Source organism: Copadichromis virginalis, linkage group LG3, assembly GCF_057382275.1.
Source record: "Copadichromis virginalis isolate Kocher_CV1m ecotype Utaka linkage group LG3, C_Virginalis_male_GT1.1, whole genome shotgun sequence".
Taxonomy (NCBI): Eukaryota; Metazoa; Chordata; class Actinopteri; order Cichliformes; family Cichlidae; genus Copadichromis; species Copadichromis virginalis.
The window spans coordinates 62835900-62857822 of NC_140620.1; the positions used below are offsets into that span (position 1 = coordinate 62835900).

Consider the following 21923-nt stretch of genomic DNA (forward strand, 5'->3'; position numbering starts at 1 on the left):
CAAGTGTTTCCTGAGCTGCTCCCTCTTGTTATTCTACTCTTTACAGAGTCAGGCATATCCAGCAACATTCAAGAAAGAATTGAGACACATGACCTGCAGGGCAGGAGAGAGATGAGTCAGTCACTTTGAGCTGACACTAGGTTGACCAGTTCCAGAAATGCTATGGACTTGGATTAAATTCACGCTGCTGACAACTGAGGCTTTGACACTACTGATGAACTACATGAAAACTTATTTTCCTTGCTGGGGGAAAAAAGAAAGCACTGAGCCTTGGATAATAATGTGGTTTTTGATTGACATCTGGAATTTGAGTTATTATTGCTCAGTCAGAAGCCAGGGTCGAGTGTTGTCCATCAGTGTGGGCTGTACTATATAGTGAATTCAGCCTAGCTATTAAGAATTCAGGCAAGGCCCTGTCAGTGTGGTGAATCAATATATTGTAGCGCTGATATTTTGTATTCACCTCTTATGCTCTTCTATTAATGCATTAGAATTGGTTTTTTGACGTGGAAAGATGTTCCAGGTGACTGCACTTAAAGTAATACATTTCGACTACACTGCAACATCCATCCATCCATCCATCCATAAGCAGAACACTGCAACATATGTGTTGTAATGTCTTCTGACAAAGTGAAACAGTGTTTAATGAGAGGGAGTTACTGTTTGTGTGAATTTGCTAGGGTGACGTTTTTAGCCACCTGGAGGCTGGCAAAGCAAGAACAGCAACAACAACAAGGTTGCAGTCGGTTATCGGAGATGTGTTTTTGTTGTCCGTGTGGTAGATTTCATAGTAACAACTGTGCTGGAAAGGAAACGTGTGGTTTAAGGCATATGTAACAGTAGCTGTTTTTTTTATAACCTCTGTTAGTGAATCCTGTGCACATGCTGGTCTGTGGCAAAGGATAGCACATTGTTAACCATGCCATATGTGTCTTTTACTTTCTTGTAATCATATTTTTCTTGTTATATTTCTGTTTTGTTCACATTCCCACTGTAACCACTTAGCAGTTGTCTGCAGTAATGAATCAAATGGCACTGTTGTTTTAATGGGAGCTATATGACGACTTCGCATGTGAAAACCTCGGAGTCGGTTTGACAATGTTTTTGTAAATCAGGCTCCTATGATGTTCAGTAAGTTCCCTTTAAGTGCAATGGAAAGGCTGTTAGTCACTGACTGAAAATGTCTAATTTTCCAAAAATGTAACAGAAGTCAGTTAAATAGTTTTTAAGAGAGTTGGCAGTCTTTTGCAGAAAAACCCTGTATGTCCTCTCTTTTTATTGTTTATTTTTTTTTTGGGGGGGGGGGGGGGGGGGCTACGAGTCCACATATTTGGGTAAGATGCAGGAAATGGTTGCAAAATCACAAAGAAATTCCAAAATTGAATTCTCTATGTCCGGTGGGACATGATGAGAAATATTACAAAAGCAGAATTCAAAATGAAAACAATGAACAAACAGGGCTGCGTACAACCACATGCCATGACACATAACGACAGCACAATGCTTAATAACAGAATTAATGATAAACTGAAGATATTCTACGATAACTGGACCATGCACAGCATTCAAAATAAAATAAATAGAGAAATAAATACAGTAAATAAAGAAAATGTATATAAAATGTTGTTTGGACATGATGGTTGTCAGTCCTGCTCCATGCAATAGACTATAATGACCATACACTTGCATTACTCAAAGGTTCTTGAAACTGAAATATGAGCTAATGATGATGGTTCCTACTTCCTTCAAAAGTTTTTAGAGCAAGTTCCTACAAAAGATCAAAAGCACAAACTGTACGCTCCATGCTGTATTCTCATACCGTTTCCCCTAACATTAAAGCTCTGGACACAGCAGTCAGCAGCATTGCCATTCAGTGCAGACAGTGGTTACATTCGGCTTTGTAAGTTATCTGAACCATTTGGCCATCATTAATATGCAAAAGCCATCGGTAAACCTGCGTCTGTGTGTGTATGGCTTTGCTATCTAAGCTTTCGGCTACAAGTTCAGAAACTCTGCAGCTTAGTGTTTGTATAAGCTGCAATTTAGCTTGAAATTGGAAGCACTAAATGATCGACTTTAAAGCATTATCACTTCATACTTGTAATATTATGCGTGTACATTTGTACTTGTCGCTTGTACTCAGGTGTCTCTTGCAAAAAACCCCTCAGTGAATAAATAAAGCTTATCTGCTTTACTGCCCGACTAACTCGGGGCATAGCAAAAATGAATCATGGAAGAATAATCAAGATAGCATTGTTAAGACAAGAAAATATGAAGGCATGAAATGTTTCTTATTTGCAGACAGAATCAGAGTTGTGCATAGAGATGAAATTGTCACGCTATTGTTTTGTGCTTTGAACAGACAAATAGCATCTCACCTCGGAGGAAGGGTTCGATATATTGGCCCTTGCCTGCTAGACTAATATCTGGACAATCTCTGAGGTGTTGTTTGCACCCCCTCCCCCCAATCTTGTGGATTGTGTTCGGTATGTTTTATTGAGCGTGTGCATACATGTGCTTGTGTGTGTTTGTCTGTTTGCGCTGCCTTCTCATGATGAGGGAGAGGAAAAATGTTATCTTGCGGAGGCAATGTTTCTCTAGCCTCAGACAGGCAGAGGATTGGAGGATTAAGGTGCATTGATTTCTCCAACCCCTGGGACACAGATTGAAATGTGAGCCCTAGTTCAGACCTCTGCTTGCCCGCTAGCTACCATCCCATCCATCCCCTGCCTCTTAATACTCAGTTTCCCCACTCCTGTTTTCCTCACAGCCACATTTTGAACAGTAACAAGTGTCTGCTTTGGCCTGATAGCTCAGCATGCTTGCTTCCCCACTGCTCAAAGAAACTCTTCTGATAATACACGTACACAGGCAGATTTTGTTTTTCTTAATGGCAGCTCAGGATGCAAAGAATATTTTTGCTTTTAATTAATTAAATTATTTATTTATTGGCTGTGGTATTGAGTAATACAGCTGTGTCTGTAATGCAAACACTGCACCAAATTACTTTTTTTCATGCATTGACACTTTAATAGTACATTGAAGCTCAGATGTATGTTTTTATGTCACGCTCTGTCTTTATCTTGTCTTCAATAGGAGATCACCAGCCTCCTGCCCTTCTCCAAAATCTCCCTGGATGACTTTTCTGACAACAAAGAGATCAGCAATGACCTCAACGCATATATCCAGTATCGTATCAACGGCAGCAAGGACATCATGAACAATATTAGCCTGAACGGCAAGGCCGATCCTATCACAGTCGGCAAGCTAAGTAGCCACCTGATCTCCCGCAGCCAAGGGTCCTACCTGTATCTCAAACTCACCCTGGATCTGTTTGAAAGAGGCCACCTCGTGATCAAAAGTGCCAGTTACAAAGTCGTGCCTGTTTCACTGGCAGAACTGTACCAGTTACAGTGTAACATGAAATTCATGACCAATTCAGCCTTTGAGCGCTCACTGCCGATCCTCAACGTATCGCTCGCCTCGCTGCACCCCCTGACTGACGAGCAGCTGTTCAACGCCATCAACGCGGGGTTCGTCCAGGGGGAGCTACAATGGGAGGACTTTCAGCAACGCATGGAGCTGCTCTCGTGCTTTCTCATCAAACGGAGGGACAAGACGCGCATGTTTTGTCACCCTTCCTTCAGAGAGTGGCTGGTGTGGAGAGCTGATGGAGAGAGTATGGACTTCCTTTGTGACCCCAGGTCAGTTTTCTGCTAATGCAATAACTTCGCAGCTCTCAATTTGGTTTGCAGGCTTCTGTAATGCATTTAGAGTTTGCGTATGTTTCAGTAATGCATTTAGAAAAGGTTCTTGAATTGCACAAATAGGCATGTAGGACAGTAAGAAAAGTACAACTAATGCTGCAGAATAATATGATAAACGTGTCTTCATGTGAATGAAGTTTTGCATCTCAGAGTGCTTCTGAATTAGTTGTTTTAGGTCTCTGACAGCTTTAATCATGCCTAAATTTGGTGTCCATCCTGTCGGTTGTCACAAAGTTCTTACCTAAAATGTTTAAAGCAGTGTCCTGCTTATTTCCGGTCCTCAATTTTAATGCAGGAGAGCAGAATTTAACGTGGGATATGTCTGCAGAAGGGGAGAATAGCTGGCTCTGGATGTATTAGAGGCAGTAATTCAGTGTTTTTCTTCACATATCTGCGCAGAAATCGGTCCATAATAAACACTGCAGACTGCACCAAAGCTTCCATTTGTAAATAAACCCCTTTAGTCAGCAGTTTGCATACGCAGCCCTGCAACATCATAGATCAGATTTCAAGCAGGCTGTTTCACTTCTTCGAGTCGTCTTCTCTTGCATAATGACTCCATTGCATAACATTTGTGAGAATGTGAGAATACAGCTGTGGAAGTGAAGCATGTTAGATTAATGCTCGAATCTTGCAACAATGACATTCAGGCTTCACTGAATGTAATTTGAGATTTTGCAGAAACATTAGACTCCCTGAAGTCCTGTTTGTTGGTGTCAGCTTGTTGCATGCCAAAGTCTTTCCTTTGTCTCGGAAAAAATACACACGGCATGCAGAAAAAAAATGTGAAGTGTGAAGTGATGTGATGATGTGAGCATTTACAGACACATCACAGCACTAAATTCATTAGCACAAGGCCTGTTTGCGACGTACAGCACATTCAAAAGGTCATCTCAGAATGCACCTTTGATACAGTGAAGCTGTTTGTAATAAAGCAGCACCTCTGCAGATAAATCCTGTGCTCTTTTGGAGCTGTCAGGATTCATCCGAGTTCAGATGCCTGACTGCAGACTTCACCCTCATATCAAACACATCGATTCTCCTTCCACTGCCTCTCCCCGGTCTGAATTGTTCACATGTGCTGGTACCGTATTATAATTGTCAAATTTCAAATAACAAGCCGCACCAGCGTTGTTAGTGGATTACTCGCTCCCTCATCTGCTTGTTTGCAACCCACTAATTTGCGCTGCTGTTGGCAGCTTGCATTGGTCATCGGTAAAATGAACTGCTGCGTCTGTGCTCATGAATTTGTGCTTTGTTAGTAGATCACCCGCACAACTTTTGACTCCTGATCAGTGCTTTTTTTTTTTTGTTGTCTTGCAGCCTCACACTGATTTGCCCTGTTTTAATAAATAGTGCTTTTTGTGAGGGAGGGGGGGTACTGACCTATGCATTTTGCAGATATTGCATGTTGCAATGCGAGGCAGGCTTATCTCTTTTAGCAGTACTTGCAGTGCTTACCTAATTGAAATGCTGGAGCCACACGCAAATGAGAGATTTCAGTCATTCACACTTCATAAATTGAATGATGTCACTTTTTTCCTCCCTGTTGCTCACCTCTGCTCACACGGCGATGCCTCCAAACGGACGAGAGCTGAGCTTCGTATTCTGGTCATTCACAGCCTTCCAGCTCCATCATTAAAAAAACAAAGGCTTGTAGTCTGGCGCAGGAGATGCACAGAGAGACAAAAGCCTCCTGCACTGCCTCTCTGTTTGTGCCTGGGCACAACTAGAGAGGATTTTTATCCAGATCAAAGGGATTCGCAATCATGCATGCCTTTTTAATGAAGTTCTGCATTAATTAGTGCCTCAGTGACACTCTTCCCCCCTGTTGTTCAGAGGGTCATTGCCAAACATTTTTAGCTTATTCACACTAGCTCCAGAATACAATAGTTCTCCATGACAGTGCCAGGCTCCTCGTCATCAGCAGAATGAATCAGTACTTTCATGTCGTTTGAAGCAGAGGAACAATCATTCCTACTGTTGACGACTGAGTATCCTATCTGTTCCCTTGTTTTCTAACCCAGGACCGGTCACGCTCTCATGGCTTTCATGTTATCGCGCCAAGAGGGGAAACTGAATCGGCAGCAGACAATGGAGCTGGGACACCACATACGCAAAGCACACATCTTCAAGGTATAGATGTGGAACCTACGTGGTCTATGCATTCATCTTTATTTGAAATCCATCCCTTGCAGGAATTTCTTGGTGTTCACTTTCTCTTGATTTATGCACTGTGACAATGGTTCACCAGAGGATAAGCCGTGGGATGTGGAAAGCAACATTGACAGCTTATGCCCCTCAGATTCGCTGGTTTTTACATATGTGTGTTTGTGTATTTACTCATGCATTTATGCATCGGCGTGCGTGCAGGGTCTGAGCAAGAAGACAGGCGTGTCATCCAGTGTCCTTCAGGCTCTGTGGATAAACTGCAGCACTGACGGCCTTTCTGCAGCCCTGGCCTCCCTGAGGAACCTCTACACACCTAATGTCAAGGTAAGCCTTTGCTTCAGGTTTGCTCCTGCGCGTCTGTTGAATGCAGAACAATCGGCTTATTAGCTAACGATGAAAAAAACACATTATTGATAACCTGAAATGCCTAAATGCAACAGGTTGCTTTTGTTGAAATGCAAAGTATAAGCTTCTTGAGGGGATATAGGAAACCTTTAAACACTATATATTAAACACACAGTATATGTATCCAATTTTCAGCATTTTCATAACCCTTTTGTTACATTGGAGTAATATAATCATATACACTGGTTAGGTCATTTTAAAGCAAATGCATCTCAGAAATAACTGCAACTTTCTTTAGATTTTAGTTACACTTTTAATCCCCGAATGTTGCTCCACGCAGAGAATGTTTTATTAATAACCGCTGTCCTTTTATATTGTTAATGTGTCCAATTATAATTTGACAGGTAAATGTTAATAAGCTTCGCGCACGAGCCAACTTCCTGTGTACTGCTTTTCAGTCGTGTTTCGAAGGGCGATAATCATTTGGCCTTTCCTGGAAAGGCTGTTCTGCCAGCATGATGCATTCTGGCTCGAAGAAAAATTATCCTCCGTACTTCTTTGCCGTTAGTGTTATTGTTTCAGAGGGCGTTCCATCACCTGGTGTCTGTTTGTGAGTTATTGTATAAATGTGTAGTATTAGTCAAACAGACATTTACAAAATGACCTTATTCTCTCCTCTGGGGGAGGGGTGGGGGGGTTAATTATGCTACAGAGGATCCAGAAAATAACACACACTTTCATCTCCTGTCGTCAAACACTCATTTCACTCTTTGGTTTTGTTTGACTAGGCCTTTATTATTGATTTACTCGTAATGAAAGCGAATACCACACTTGATAATTGCATTCGCTAGAATGTGGCCGTTTCATTTGCCGTCTGAAAAATCTGAAGATGAGAATAAGAAGTTTGATCTCTGTATGAGCCATAAAATGAGTAATGGAAACAATTCTGCTGCTCAAACATGGGTGGTAGTTCACATTTTTAAGTGTATAATTTAGCCAATAAAGAGTAAAATAGTTAAACAGTCATCTCTTCTTAAGAGAATAACATTTATTTTTAATTCAGATTTCTTTCACCTTTAAGTACATGTGATAAAAAATTCACTTCTTTGCAAAGACCTTGAAATAAATATTCAAACGTGAATGCTTTCTGCATTTTTTATTTATTTTTTTGCTTGTATGATCAGGTAAGCCGTCTCCTGATGCTGGGAGGGGCAAACGTGAATTACCGCACAGAAGTCCTGAACAACGCACCAGTGCTTTGCGTCCAGTGTCACCTCGGTCACCAGGAAATTGTCTCACTGCTGCTCGAGTTCGGCGCCAGCGTGGATGTTGTTTCAGAAAACGGCATGAGCCCCCTCTGCTTCTCAGCTGCTGCAGGACACTTGGGACAAGTCATGCTGCTCTGTAAAAAGGAGGCTAAGGTGAGGACTTTTCATATTGTGACTACTTGACAACTCTACTGATGTAGTTTTCTTGTGATCATAGACATTTGGTTTCATTTGGCCATCTTTCTGGATTTCTGGCTTTTTCATATGCAGGGTTTGTATGGGTGCTTGAAATCATTAAAAAAGGCTTGAATTTAAATATTGTCTTTTCAAGGTTTGAATAGTGCTTGAATTTTAGATGTGGTGCTTAAACGTGGTTGAAACCATATTTCATTCAGCACAAATAACTGAATGAGTCACAAAGTGTGAAAGCAAAATTTCTCCATCTGGTCTGCCTTGCACCTCTGCGTGCCAGTCTGTTTCAATGTGTGACCCCGCCCTCCCCCTGGGGATGAGTGCACTAACTTGACGTTGCTGTTTTAATGAGTGTTTGATGGAAAACGACACTGGTGGAATTTGCACTCTGAGTCACATGACAGGTGAGTCCTAGTAAATAATTTTCGAGTATGTGTACATAACACATGCTAATTTTAAAACTATTATTATTATTTTGCTAGCTATCAAACGTGCTGGAGAAATGCACTGAGTGTGATAGTACAGTAGTTGGTTATGGCATGGTGATTTATGGTATATGCTGTAAACATAGCTAACATTACTTAGCAGTAGCAGTAATGTGAGTTACTTCACTCAAGTAAAAGCTTTAAACGTTAGTCTGATACTTAACTAGCCAACTTGAGGCTTAAGGGAATAATGGTAATAAGAGGGACTGATCCATATGGGCACAGAGAATAGCCACTTTTTGTGGTACTGAAGTTCCCGGGCTTTCATTCAAAATCTGTTTATCGTGAGCACCCACCCATTAAACATAAAAATTATAAATAGCTTCAAGCTATTTCAAGCTATTGATGCCTGTGGGCACTATCAGCCACTGAGACAACAGACAAATTTTAGTGTTTTAATGAATGAATATTTCATACATTAAGGCTGCCTGTTTATTTAAGAGAGGTGAACAATACATTATAATTATACATAATAATATCACAGATGATAGACTAAATAAATAGATTTGACTTAGATGCTTGTTCATTCTTAAAGTCTTATATGTTGAATTGAACTGAATGTCATCTGTTCAAAGGCTCTCCCAGTCAATGCTGTTCTCCATGCCTGTCTTACTGTACATGATGTTATTAGCACAAACACTTTAAAAGTTACTGTGACTCAAACATAGAAAAATAGATTTTTTATTTCCCTCACCTAATTTTTAAAAGTATTTTATAGCATATAACACCTTTGAAAATATGCTTTGGTTCCCATTTAACTCCAGAAAATCATAAATCAAAATAGGGATATTACCTGTCCACAGATTCATGGTGCAGTAACTGCTCTTTTAACTGTCTGGTGTCTTTGCTTTGTTTGGTGTTTGTAGACATGGTTTACATGAGTTTTTAGCTGAGATTCAGAGGTTTCTGTGGACACTACTCATGTCAGCACTTATATTTCTGACCTCGTGTTATAATCGATTAAACGTGGTCTCCTCTCTTTTGCCCCCATTTTTGATGTTGTGGGTGCAAATGATCAGGCGTGACATTCTCATAATAAATCAGATAAAATACTGCAAAGAATTAATCCTGCATTTGTGTGATTGAAATGTGTGTGCAGTGACACTGTTTTAAAGATTTGGCCTAAATAATTCTGGAGTGAATGAGCCTAAACATGATGACCGGACTAATGACACCATATCACCTGTGACACTCACACACGCACGTATGACTTTGCCAGTTTCAGCTGAAACAATTTCAGTGTTTCAAACCATGTTCCAGAGTTTTTAGTTCACCGTTCATGAGGTTTCAAGAAGAAAATGAAAGACAGATCTGAATGTTTGAAAGTGTTTTGGAAAAACTCTGTAAAGATTAGATGAACAATACTCAAAGGATAAATTCAACTGTTTTATTTTGTTAGATAAGTTGAAAAAAAAGTTAAACAAGCAAGTAAATAACGAAACAAGGTTAAATGAAGTAAGAGCAAAAAGTTAACAAGTAAATAACGAAACAAGGTTAAATGAAGTAAGAGCAAAAAGTTAACAAGTAAATAAAGAAACAAGGTTAAATGAGGTAAGAGCAAAAAGTTAACAAGTAAATAACGAAACAAGGTTAAATGAAGTAAGAGCAAAAAGTTAACAAGTAAATAACGAAACAAGGTTAAATGAGGTAAGAGCAAAAAGTTAACAAGTAAATAACGAAACAAGGTTAAATGAGGTAAGAGCAAAAAGTTAACAAGTAAATAAAGAAACAAGGTTAAATGAGGTAAGAGCAAAAAGTTAACAAGTAAATAACGAAACAAGGTTAAATGAGGTAAGAGCAAAAAGTTAACAAGTAAATAACGAAACAAGGTTAAATGAGGTAAGAGCAAAAAGTTAACAAGTAAATAAAGAAACAAGGTTAAATGAGGTAAGAGCAAAAAGTTAACAAGTAAATAACGAAACAAGGTTAAATGAGGTAAGAGCAAAAAGTTAACAAGTAAATAAAGAAACAAGGTTAAATGAGGTAAGAGCAAAAAGTTAACAAGTAAATAACGAAACAAGGTTAAATGAAGTAAGAGCAAAAAGTTAACAAGTAAATAAAGAAACAAGGTTAAATGAGGTAAGAGCAAAAAGTTAACAAGTAAATAACGAAACAAGGCAGAGGAGAGAAACCCCAACAATCCCCTCTGAGCAAGCACTAGGCGACAGTGGGGAGGAAAAACTGCCTTTAAACGGGCAGAAACCTCCGGCAGAACCAGGCTCAGGAGGGGGCAGTCAACTGCCGGGACTGGTTGGGGGGGTGAACAGAGGTGGAGCAAGACGAGGCTACATCAGTTGAAGAAGCAGTATTGTCCCTCTACCGGAAAAAGCTGAAGAATCTTTTCTTCTTTTTCATGGACTTTTCCACGAGCGCCTTTTTGTCCAGGATGAGGGTTCTCAACTCATCGATGGTTTCTGTGTTTTGCCTCTCTAGTTTCTTGCATGTTTGTTCCACCTGTTCTAATGTTGCTTGTGTTTCTTCAAGCTTTTCTTTGAGGTCTTTGGATGTTGCCTCCTGTGTCAGCTTTGCCTTCTGCAGGTCTGCATTTCTCACTTGATCTTCTTTGTGCAGGCCTTCTAGCTGCTCATTTCTTTTCTGGATATCGCGGAGCGTACACTGCAGGTCCTCATGCGTTTTGTCTTGTTTTTGCTTTTGGGCCTGCATTTCTGTGTTTTCCCGCTTCAAGTTGTTGAATTCCAACAATATCCCCTTAATGAGCTCTGAGTTGTTTTTGGCCATGTGATCAATCTTTTTCTGCATGTGTGAGCATCGTTTTTCTAGTGTTTCCTTTTCTCCCTCCAGCTCACTTGTTTTGACCTTCAGTTCATCACAGAATCCTTGCAACTTTTGATTTTTACTCTCAAAGTCCTTGATAATGCACTTTTCTTCTGGCAGTCTTTCTTTCTGTTGCTCTTTCTCTTGAAGGAGGTCTTTATTTTGGACCAATGTTTGTTCCAACTCTGCCTTCACCATTCTGTACTTTTCCTGCATGCCTTGGAGCTCGCGCTGCAGGTCTTTTTGCTTTGTGTCCTGTTGTTCCTTCTGTTGGAGGACTTCTTTATTTTTTTCTTCAGCTTCATCATGCTTTCTTTGGAGCAGGTGATTCATTTGGTCCATGTATTGCAGATCCCACTCCATTTTATCAATCGTCGCTTTCCTGCCTTGAAGCTGCTCGGACATTTCTTTAACTTCAGCGCTCTTTTTCTTGTTTTCTTTGATGAGGGATACAATCTGCTCTCTGGCTTGAGCAAACTTGATCCCCCAGCCCTCATTAATAATGTTGATGTCGGGCTGGCGCTGTAGTGTTTCTTCCAGGTGTTTGTTTTGTGCTTCCATCTGTAAGCACTTCTTCTCCAGGTGACGTTTTTCTTCTTCAATTTGTCGAATTTTGTTCTGGAGATGGTTGTTTTCATTCCTACTCTCCTGTAATGCCCTTTGGATGGATAAGAGGCCATTTGGAGAAATTGGCCGGCCACGCGTGGAAGGAGAGGCGGCGAAATCTTTTTGTCTCGGTTGCCGTAATCTTGGATACATGTTGGCGTTTGTATCCGATGACTCTGAGAGGTTTCCAAATTTTTCTGTAGTCAACGTTTGAAGGCTGCAAACACAAAGGCTGCGAAGAAACGAACTGAAAATTGCTGTTTCTCACCCCTATTTATAGAAAAACTTCAAAGGATCCTTGTGACATCCTTGTGACATCCTTGTGACATCATCACTCCTAAGCCAATCAGATTGTCACATGCACTGCAAAAACTCAAAATCTTACCAAGTAGGTTGGAGAGACAAAACCTGCAGCTCAGAATCAGCACAAGAAGACGTAATCGCAGCGCGGACCGGACGCATCAGGATCGCTAAGCTCCGACAGCGTGTCCGTCTACGAGCCGTCGGGTGAGAAAGCCGAGAAAGACAAAGCTGATTCTTATGCGTCGGTCCGTTCTGTATTTACGTCTTTGTGTGGAATCAGTGTACCTGCTCTCATTTACACGGATTCGCATTTGCGACCAAATTGGTTGCACTCTAGAGCCCTGTTACTTGATGAAAGTTGGTTTTGCAGAGTTAATCTTGCAGCTCAGCCACAGCATAGCCCTCAGCAACCAAGAGCATGCTAGCGGGCCGTTGTTATTATGTTATTACTGTGCTTTTCGGAAAATGAGGCACTCTAAAAATCAGTCCTTTGATTTTTCTGGAAATTGACAGTGCTCCTTATAATCCGGTTTGCCTTATGTCTCTACCAGCTTTGCACATCTACAGACTGAAATCTTTGCCCATTCTTCTTTGCAAAACAGCTCCAGCTCAGTCAGATTAGATGGGCAGCGTTTGTGAACAGCAGTTTTCAGATTTTGCCACAGATTCTTGATTGGATTTAGATCTGGACTTTGACTGGGCCATTCTAACACATGGACATGTTTTGTTTTAAACCACTCCATTGTTGCCCTGGCTTTATGTTTAGGGTCGTTGTCCTGCTGGAAGGTGAATCTCCGCCCCAGTCTCAAGTCTTTTGCAGACTCCAAGAGGTTTTCTTCCAAGATCGCCCTGTATTTGGCTCCATCCATCTTCCCATCAACTCTGACCAGCTTCCCTGTCCCTGCTGAAGAGAAGCCCCCCCAGAGCATGATGCTGCCACCACCATATTTGACAGTGGGGCTGGTGTGTTCAGAGTCATGTGCAGTGTTAGTTTTCCACACAGAGCATTTTGCATTTTGGTCTCATCTGACCAGAGCACCTTCTTCCACATGTTTGCTGTGTCCTCCACATGGCTTGTGGCAAACTGCAAACGGGACTTCTTATGGTTTCTGTTAACAATGGCTTTCTTCTTGCCACTCTTCCATAAAGGCCAACTTTGTGCAGTGCACGACTAATAGATGTCCTATGGACAGATTCCCCCACCTGAGCTGTAGATCTCTGCAGCTCGTCCAGAGTCACCATGGGCCTCTTGGCTGCATTTCTGATCAGCGCTCTCCTTGTTCGGCCTGTGAGTTTAGGTGGACGGCCTTGTCTTGGTAGGTTTACAGTTGTGCCATACTCCTTCCATTTCTGAATGATCGCTGGAACAGTGCTCCGTGGGACGTTGTTTCTTTTTGTAGCCTAAGCCTGCTTTAAATTTCTCAGTAACTTTATCCCTGACCTGTCTGCTGTGTTCTTTGGACTTCATGGTGTTGTTGCTCCCAATATTCTCTTAGACAACCTCTGAGGCCGTCACAGAGCAGCTGTATTTGTACTGACATTAGATTACACACAGGTGCACTCTGTTTAATCATTAGCACTCATCAGGCAACGTCTATGGGCAACTGACTGCACTCAGACCAAAGGGGGCTGAACACACACCCCACTTTGCAGTTATTTATTTGTAAAAAATGTTTGGAATCATGTCTGATTTTCGTTCCACTTCTCACGTGTGCACCACTTTGTGTTGGTCTTTCACGTGGAATTCCAATAAAATTGATTCATGTTTGTGGCTGTAATGTGACAAAATGGGGAAAAGTTCAAGGGGGCCGAATACTTTTGCAAGCCACTGTATGAATCCTGGTTGTGTTTACTGACCTGGAAACGATTTTATGTGCACAGCGCTCGAAAATCTGTCAAATGTTTTAGTACGACTTTGCTAAGCTATGAAGCCGCACCGCTTGATGGATTGTTGGAGCATTACGGCTATCGTAGGCAGGAGCCCCGCGGAGTGATACGTACTGTGCTTCAACATAATATCACTGTACTGTGTGTTTGTTTAACCTCTTTTTAAGTTTTGTGGATATTATACATGGTTGTGCTGAGGATATGTCGGCCAGTTTCCACTGGAAATGCCTTTTGGTTAAACTGTCAGCGAGGAATTTGCATTTGCACTGTTACATTTTTATATAAGTTTAATGCACATGAAAAGCAGCTGCTTATTTAAGTGAAAATACATTGATTGTTTTTTTTTTTTTTTGCACAAATGAAGTGGAGTTGTAAAGTATTTTGTCTCGTGTCAGTTATATCGTTATCGCACATTTTCAAATTTATATCGTGATGAATATTTTTGGCCATATCGCCCTGCTCTACTTCTACAACACGCCTTGTGTAGATGAGTTAGTGAGGCAAACTGATCAGCTGTCTTATTGTGTCTGTTGAGTGTTTGGTTTTGTGAACGGCCTCTTTAATGCACGAGGGTGTGACCATCCACATCCTTGTATCTGTCCACTGTCAGCCATTCATTTTGTGCAAATCTGGCCAAGTCTTCCAAGTGTGCGTGTTTTTTTTCCTTCTGACCAGATGCAGCTTTCTGCAACATCACTTTAATGTCCTTATACTGATCACCACACTGTGTATGTGCGCTAAAACAGCAATCATTTCACTGCTCCTTTGTAGTGACAGGTTACAAAACGTCATTAGATGCTGCGTGGCTGTACAAGATAGACTTTGGTTAGCAACAACTCTCTGAGGCCTTTACTGTGAAACAGAACGCTGTCTTATCCGGCTAACTTCAAGGTTTAATGTGGGATTTTTTTGTAATCCAAGACATAATGCCAGGTCAACTCATGCTTTGAACCTAATCTGCTCCAGAGCAAATCATGTTCCAAATGAGAGATCAACAGGTAGAAAATCACAACCTACTAACCAGTAAGACCGAAAAAGAACAAAATAAATAAAATCCCCGATCCTGGAAGGTCCCTCAGACCGCTGTGTGCAGAGAGTAGGAGTGTAAAATCTTTCAGCAGAGTCTGATGTCTTTGTCTTTCCATGATGAGCAACAATAATGAACATAGATTCTCTACAACAACTTTATTGTTTTGGAAGTATTAATATATGATCCCAAAACTTCTACATTTAACCTTTTAATCAGACCAGCAAAAATCTAGTATTGAATCTTAGCACAGTCATAAAAAACTATTTGCTAAAAGCATTTTTGCAGCTGAATATTTTAAATTACAGTTAGGATCACTGGTTGGCTGTTTCACCTGTAAGACTTTAAAATAACATGCTAAGGTTTAATAGTCTATAAGGAATACACTCTGAGGCCTGGGCAGTGTTGTGCTAATAAGAGAAGGTTTGTGTGTGCAGTGAAACAGTAATTTTTTTATTTCATAATTTATTGATATGTTTGATCCTTTCTGAGCTGCGTTAATGAAGCAGTCATTAGAGCACCATGTCCGCTACAATAGTTCTGTAGTTTGATGCTTGAGTCGTTGCAGACTTGTTGAAACTCCCTCACCCGTCAAAGCAGCGTCTTTGTTATTCGAGTCCAGCAGATGGCAGTGTTTCACTGTCTGACGGCTGTCTGAAGCTTCAGCTGGATTATCCGTTTAAATGAGATCGTTTTATAAAACTTACAACAACAGGCCTGAACCTGCTCAGCTCCAAAGAGCTGGCTAAACGATGGGGCATGTTCAGAATCTTCCTGAAGTTTAACAATTTCCCAAAAAGCTACACAAAGTGAATTTTCATATAAGACAAGAAGGAAAGAACAGGGTGTGATGTGGAAGGGGCCCTCTGGCAAACAAATTACTGCTTTTATTAAGTTACAAAACTCGCAGTCTTGTTCACGAGTGATCAGAGAAGGGAACAGGAGATGGACAGATGGATCGGTGCTGCGGCTGCAGACTCTTCACCAGTCCCTCTTTACCAGTCGATTTACGTCCTTACCCTCTGTCACAACGGGACTGAACGGACTCACGCGTAGGCTCTGAGTGGGGAACAATAAAGGTTTTTTATTTACAGAAGCACCAGGTGATCTATTTACACAGTGGGGAAAAGACGGGTTCCGGGAATCCACACACGAACAGGAGGGGGGAAAGACACTTGCAATCCACACACGCTCCAAAGTCCTCACTCCATCCACGCTCCACGCTCCTCTTCACACTCCACAAGAAACACAAAAGCTCGCTCCAATCCTCACACACTTGATCGCTCAGGTAACACAGGGGCAGGTCCAGGGAAATCTATTCACAGAGATGCAAAAGGTTACTGTAAGAAGATCGCTAGGGAAACACGAGAACGAACTGAGCTGGGGTTAACACTGACGAGAGTCGGCAACGGTCCAGCGACGAGAAATACAGGGCTGCCATCTTATAAGGGGACTGGAACACTGTTGGGTGATGAGCCACAGGTGTCACCAGGTGCGTGGGCCAAGGGCAGGAGCCCACAGATGAGCTCCGCCCACGCAGTGAGAGAAGGAGGGAGGGAGAGAGCGGGGACAAAATCAAAACAAAAAAACACATGTAGCCACACTGAGGCGACCGGGTAGACACAGGGACCCTGACACCCTCGCCTTTTTCACAAATGTCATGTATGAAAATCTATAATAACTCCAGTTATACGGATATCAATATCCTCATAAGTGAGGATATTGATAAAAGTGATTTGAACTTTTACTGATTTCTGTTTAGATATAAATTGATTCAAAGTGGTCAGATATGCAGATTCTGACCTTTCCTCTGGCAAATATATAAACTCACTGAAAACAGTTTGACTTTTCAGAGAGTTTCCTATCTATCTGTATTTTTACTTTAATAGTTAAGCACGATTAACATTTAGGAAAATGGAAAAATAAACAAGTTAATAAATGAAATGAAATAATACTGATTTATATATTCACTCTGTTTACTTTTTCCATATAGAAATACAATGAAGACTTCCATGTTCCTGCTGGTGGCGCTCTCTGGCACTGTGCTCTGCATGACTAACGGACGTGTTCAGAAAACCAGCATATCATCAACATGATCCCACAAGGGGGATGTGATGATCTGATAGCAAACAGAGATAATAATGGTAACTGTAAGCGCAAGAATACCTTTATCATTGGTGACTTTAATCAAGTTAGAACAATTTGTGATCCAAGCAATTGTATCAATGCAAATAGAAATCTTTATAAAAGCCCCACAGACGTGCACATTCTGTATTGTAAACTGCTGGGACAAACAACGATACCCATTGTACATCCAGATACAGATGAAAAGGCGTATTGTAATTGCATGTGATAAAATCAATCATTTCCTTCAGCCTGTGCACTTTGAATGTTGCTCTTGAGTTGAGAGATGCTGTGAGCTTGCTGCCATCTTTAAACATCACTTCATGATGCTGGTTTAGATGCTTTATAAGACTTTGTTACGTTTCTTAAACAGTGATGAAAATAATAAAGAGGAAATATGAGAGAAGTGATTTTCAGTGAATGTTGAAAAAAATACCGCAATAACAAAAATGATGGCAACATTGCTACACTTTGCTTTCTTAGCTTGCATATTGTACATTTTCACAGTTGTTTCTGATTGGCTCCATCTTCTCTCGCTGTCACAGCTGTTGCTCAACTTTCAGCACTCATTCAATTAAAAAAACAACAAACAAAAAAACCAAGCTGCTGCTGGTAAGGTTGGCATTCTTGCAAGACTCAGTAACACAAAACAAATAAAAAAATGCACATCCCATGTTTATCCCATGTGATTCCAGGCTGAGTTTATGCATTTATGCTTATTTGTTTATAAAATATTATAAGCTGGTCTGAGGTCATTTGTTACTAAAGAAAAACAAACAAACACTGTGTCATTATTTAATCCACTAAAACTAAGACACAATGCAGAAGCAGTGTGTGAAAACTAAGTGCACCTTCACTGGTGTAGCATCTGCCTTAGAAACAATGAAGTCAAATGAAACTGTTGAATCATCTCTATGTGCTAAAGGCTCATTTTAATGCAGCATTAATCACGTTGCTTTAACAGTGCTGCATTTTAATAATGTTTATCACGTTCTTTGTAGATTTTAATTATCACCATCGTCGCTGTGAGAACATGTCTGGTTGGAGCAGGCGGCACTCAGGGATCATGTTGTGTGGAAGAAGAGTCATGTGATTGTTTTTTTTAAAGATTTTTTTCTATGAGTGCACAGAGTGTGAAACAGAAAGATAGGATCGACAGAGAAAGCTGATCATGTCTGTTGTGACACCTGCAATCTCTGACTAGAGTTTTAGGTTTTGTCAGGCAGCTAACACAAAGAAAGCCTGGCTTCATTGTACAAATACAACTTACATATACAACACATGACATATTACACAGAGTCATTATTTATTCAACAAAAACTAAGCCAGATGCAGTTTTTGGATTTTATTTCAAAATGTTCTTATTCTGATTGTTTACTTAATATATTTAGACACATTTGGTTTATTTCTATAAAAATGATATTTTACACAAAACTTCAAACAGCTGCCTGCAAACATGGCTCTTTATTGTAAAGCCAGGTATGAACAACAACCTGCAGCTGCATGCTGTTGTGCTCATTGGTGTCACATTAGGTTCTGAACCACAAACAGAGAAGTTTCTTAGAACTGCTGGGCTAGTGATGTAGGTGTTGATGCAAATGATGGCTTAGGGTGGTGCTACGACAGTGTATAAAAACTGAAGCTCCCAGAGCCAAGTGTTATTTGTTCTTCCGTAACTGAGGTGAACTATAACCTGCTCAGGTAGAATTTAATAACAGCGTGTCTGAACTGCTCGTCTCCAGGCTTCACGTCTCATTCTGTAAGAACTTGTTGTTTGTTTATGAACTTTTTAGAAACAACAGACTTTCGTATACTTCCAAGAAAGAGGGAGAACTGACTCTTCTGCCACACTCACGCTCATCTTTATCTGTCATCAGTTCAGATAAAAGCATCACTGATTATTCTGAACACTGTTTTAAAGCTTCTGCGTCACTCTGATTTCTTCTTAAAGTTGGCAGACAGGATTGTGAAGAAGGACATAGTGGATCCCCCCTTTTAATGAGCATATTATCTGTGAACACTGAATACAAACAACCTAAATGCTCATTAAAGAAGCAGGTTGGCTCATAAAGTGCTCTGTACTTGTTTTATGCAAGTGCTGTTTCTGGAAACAACCACCATCTGTTATCAACACAGGACTTATTGAACTGTCAGGTGTGCAGACAACATGGCACATTTTGGGAACACCTATAGTTGATGTCTTAATTATGAAAATAGCTACTCTGTAGTTGATGCTTCCTGTTCTGCCAGAGCAGGTGCAGCCTTTGTGGAAGTGGGTTCCACTGGACCAGCGTCTGTGAACGATCCTTTGTGGGTGATTTTTTTTTTTTTGACCTTACATCTGTGTGTAAGGACCAACCACAACCATCTAAAATCTTTGCATGTTATTTTATCTTCTGTGTAAGAAGTACACAGCATACCCTGATGATCAGCTTCAAGGGTTCTCAGTGTAGGATGCATACAGTATGTCATGCTGAAATATAGAGCACTTACAATAGAACCCACTAGAAACCAACTATTTTAGCCTGGTTCCTTAAATCTATGGCATTTTTCCCATGCTGACTGATATGCTGCTCAGTGTCTTTTGCTGTCTGTCATGATCCTGGGCCATGTTGGCCCAGCATTCTTAGTTTTCATATGTTTTGTGTGTTGTTCTTTATTTATGCCATGGTTTCTGTTAAGATGTTCCTTATTTGATTACCTCCTGTGTGCCCCTCTGTTTATCTGTGAGCCCTCGTTTCCCCTCCTTGAGTTTTATTCCATGTTTTCCCAGCCCGTTATGTCCGTGCTCTCCCCGTGCTGTCTCTCCTCCTCTCTGAACCTCCGTGTACTTCCTGTTTTACTTTGACAGTCTCCCGTCAGTGTTGCGTTCACTCCTGCCGTGTCTTGTTATGATTATCAGTGTCACCTGTGTTCCCCGTGTGCTCCCACTTCCCTCGTTAACCCTCTGTGTATTTATGTCTGCGTCTCCCTCAGTTCTGTGTCGCGTTCTCCCTCATTCATGGCCGTGTGTTTCTCTGTGTATTACGTTATAGTTTCCTCGTTTAGGTTGTATGGTTTCTCTCTCCAGCAATAAAGCTGTGTTTTGAGTTCATTCCTGCCTCCGTGAGCTTGCGTTTGGGTCCTCATCCTGCCTGCACACAGCCGCAACCATGACAGTCTGCTTTTAAATCAGATGTCACTCTGAACATAAACACAAGCCACAGCAGCCCAGCTGTCTTAGCTGAGTACAAGGATACATTTACTCTCTTTGTGTAAAATATTGTGATGATTTTACATTATATTAGGCAGGCAGCTGCCCAAATTAAACCGTGACTATTAGCAGTTTGGTTATTTTGAACGCCTCGGCTGGAAAAAATTCAAAATGGTTTGTAAGGTTGGCCACAGCTTTGTATGTAAAGGGGAGTTAGAAGATTGCTTCATATTTTAAGATTGATTAAGATTAATTAATATTTTTAATTGTTTTATTTTACATCTCACCTTTTACACTGCATTGAGTTGCTGCCATGTGATTGGCTGAGTGTACATCGTTCTTTGTTTCAAAATGGACTTAATGCTTGGTTGAACAGTTGTGATGTTTATCTCCTTTAGATTTATTTTTTATTGTCATGATGAAAAATGGTTTGTTGGTTCATACCTATGAAGTTACAGTGTTTCTGAAAAGCCTAAAAAGATGAATTGTTACCATAGTAAACTTCAAAACAGACTTTATTATATGATATAGTTATAAAATTGGATAAAAATTTACTTCAGCATAATATAAAATAATGTGTTGTCACTATGTATGCATTGGTCAACTTTCAGATCTATGAAGTTCAGCTCCCCCAGCTGTGTCTCCCTTCTGTGGCCCATTCCCTCATTACTACCCTGTGTATTTAAGCCCTGTGTTTTCCCATGCTTGGTGTCGCGTCGTACCCTCAGACCCTGCCTGTGTGTTCCTGCTTGGTTTCATGGTTTGGTTTCTGTTTTTGTTTCATGCCAGCAATAAAAGCTGTGGTTTTAGTTACATTTCGTCTCGGAGTCCTGCATTTGGATCCACATTTCCACCTGCCCGCACTCAGAGCCCTGACATCAGCATAATATAAAATAATGTGTTTTCCCGATACCTGATTTTTAGCACTATGTATGCATTGGTCAACTTTCAGATCTATGAAGTTCAGCTCAGTTATCTATGTTTTCATTTTTAGTTTCCATTTGCATTTAGATGCACGGCCGATTCTCTGATGTGTGATCTGTTTCTACCTGTGCTGATGCTAGCAGGACTAAAGCTGATCAAGCAGCAGTAAATATGTGAAGCAAGGCTGAAGGATACACTCATAAAATGAACAGAATCATAAGAATATAACAGCACGAGCACTGCAAATGCAACTAAAACATGTTGACATCAAATGGTATGTTATTTGAAATCTATATGAAATAATGACACATCTATGTTTTCCAATTTATTTATTTTTTTTGTATTTATTTAGTTTTTCCACAGTTGTGTAAATCAGTCTGTCTGTGGACTGGTACAGCTGAAAAGCCGACGCAGCCAGTTCCTCTTCTTCTTCTTGGGTTTTTTCTCTGGCACAGTCTTAGCTTCAGTTTCGAGTTCAGCTGGATTGGTAGTTATCGTTTTCTCTCTGTCTTCTGTTTGTTGTAGAGAGTCATGCAGAGACATCTCAGTTGATGTCAGGGAGTCTTCTTCTTCTTCCTTGTCCTGTTCTTTGGTGTCTTTTTCCACCAGAAGCTCAGATTTTCCATTTGCTGTGTTGGAATTTTGTTCATTTTGCTCCTGTGTGATTTTAATGTAGGACGCTTTGACTTCTTTCAACTCTTGATAAAGAGTCTCTACTTTCATGTCATGAAGCTCCTTGTTGGAGCAGAGCTGGGATTTAAGCTCACTGATTTCCATGTTCAGTGTCTCCTGGTCCTGCCTATGTTTGTCTTCCTGTTCCTTGAGTTGGTGTTGAGCTTCTAGGAGCTGTTGTTG

General features: G+C 40.7%; 1 protein-coding gene across 1 annotated transcript in view; it reads left to right on the top strand.

Annotated features, from left to right (window-relative positions):
• Positions 1-21923, top strand: part of LOC146716532 (protein TANC1-like) — a 43112-nt gene that overhangs the window by 17211 nt on the left and 3978 nt on the right. The window contains exons 8-11 of the mRNA XM_085441570.1: positions 3097-3704; positions 5795-5903; positions 6141-6263; positions 7469-7705. Coding sequence (XP_085297696.1) covers positions 3097-3704; positions 5795-5903; positions 6141-6263; positions 7469-7705 — 1077 coding nt within the window. The remainder of the gene's footprint in view (positions 1-3096; positions 3705-5794; positions 5904-6140; positions 6264-7468; positions 7706-21923) is intronic.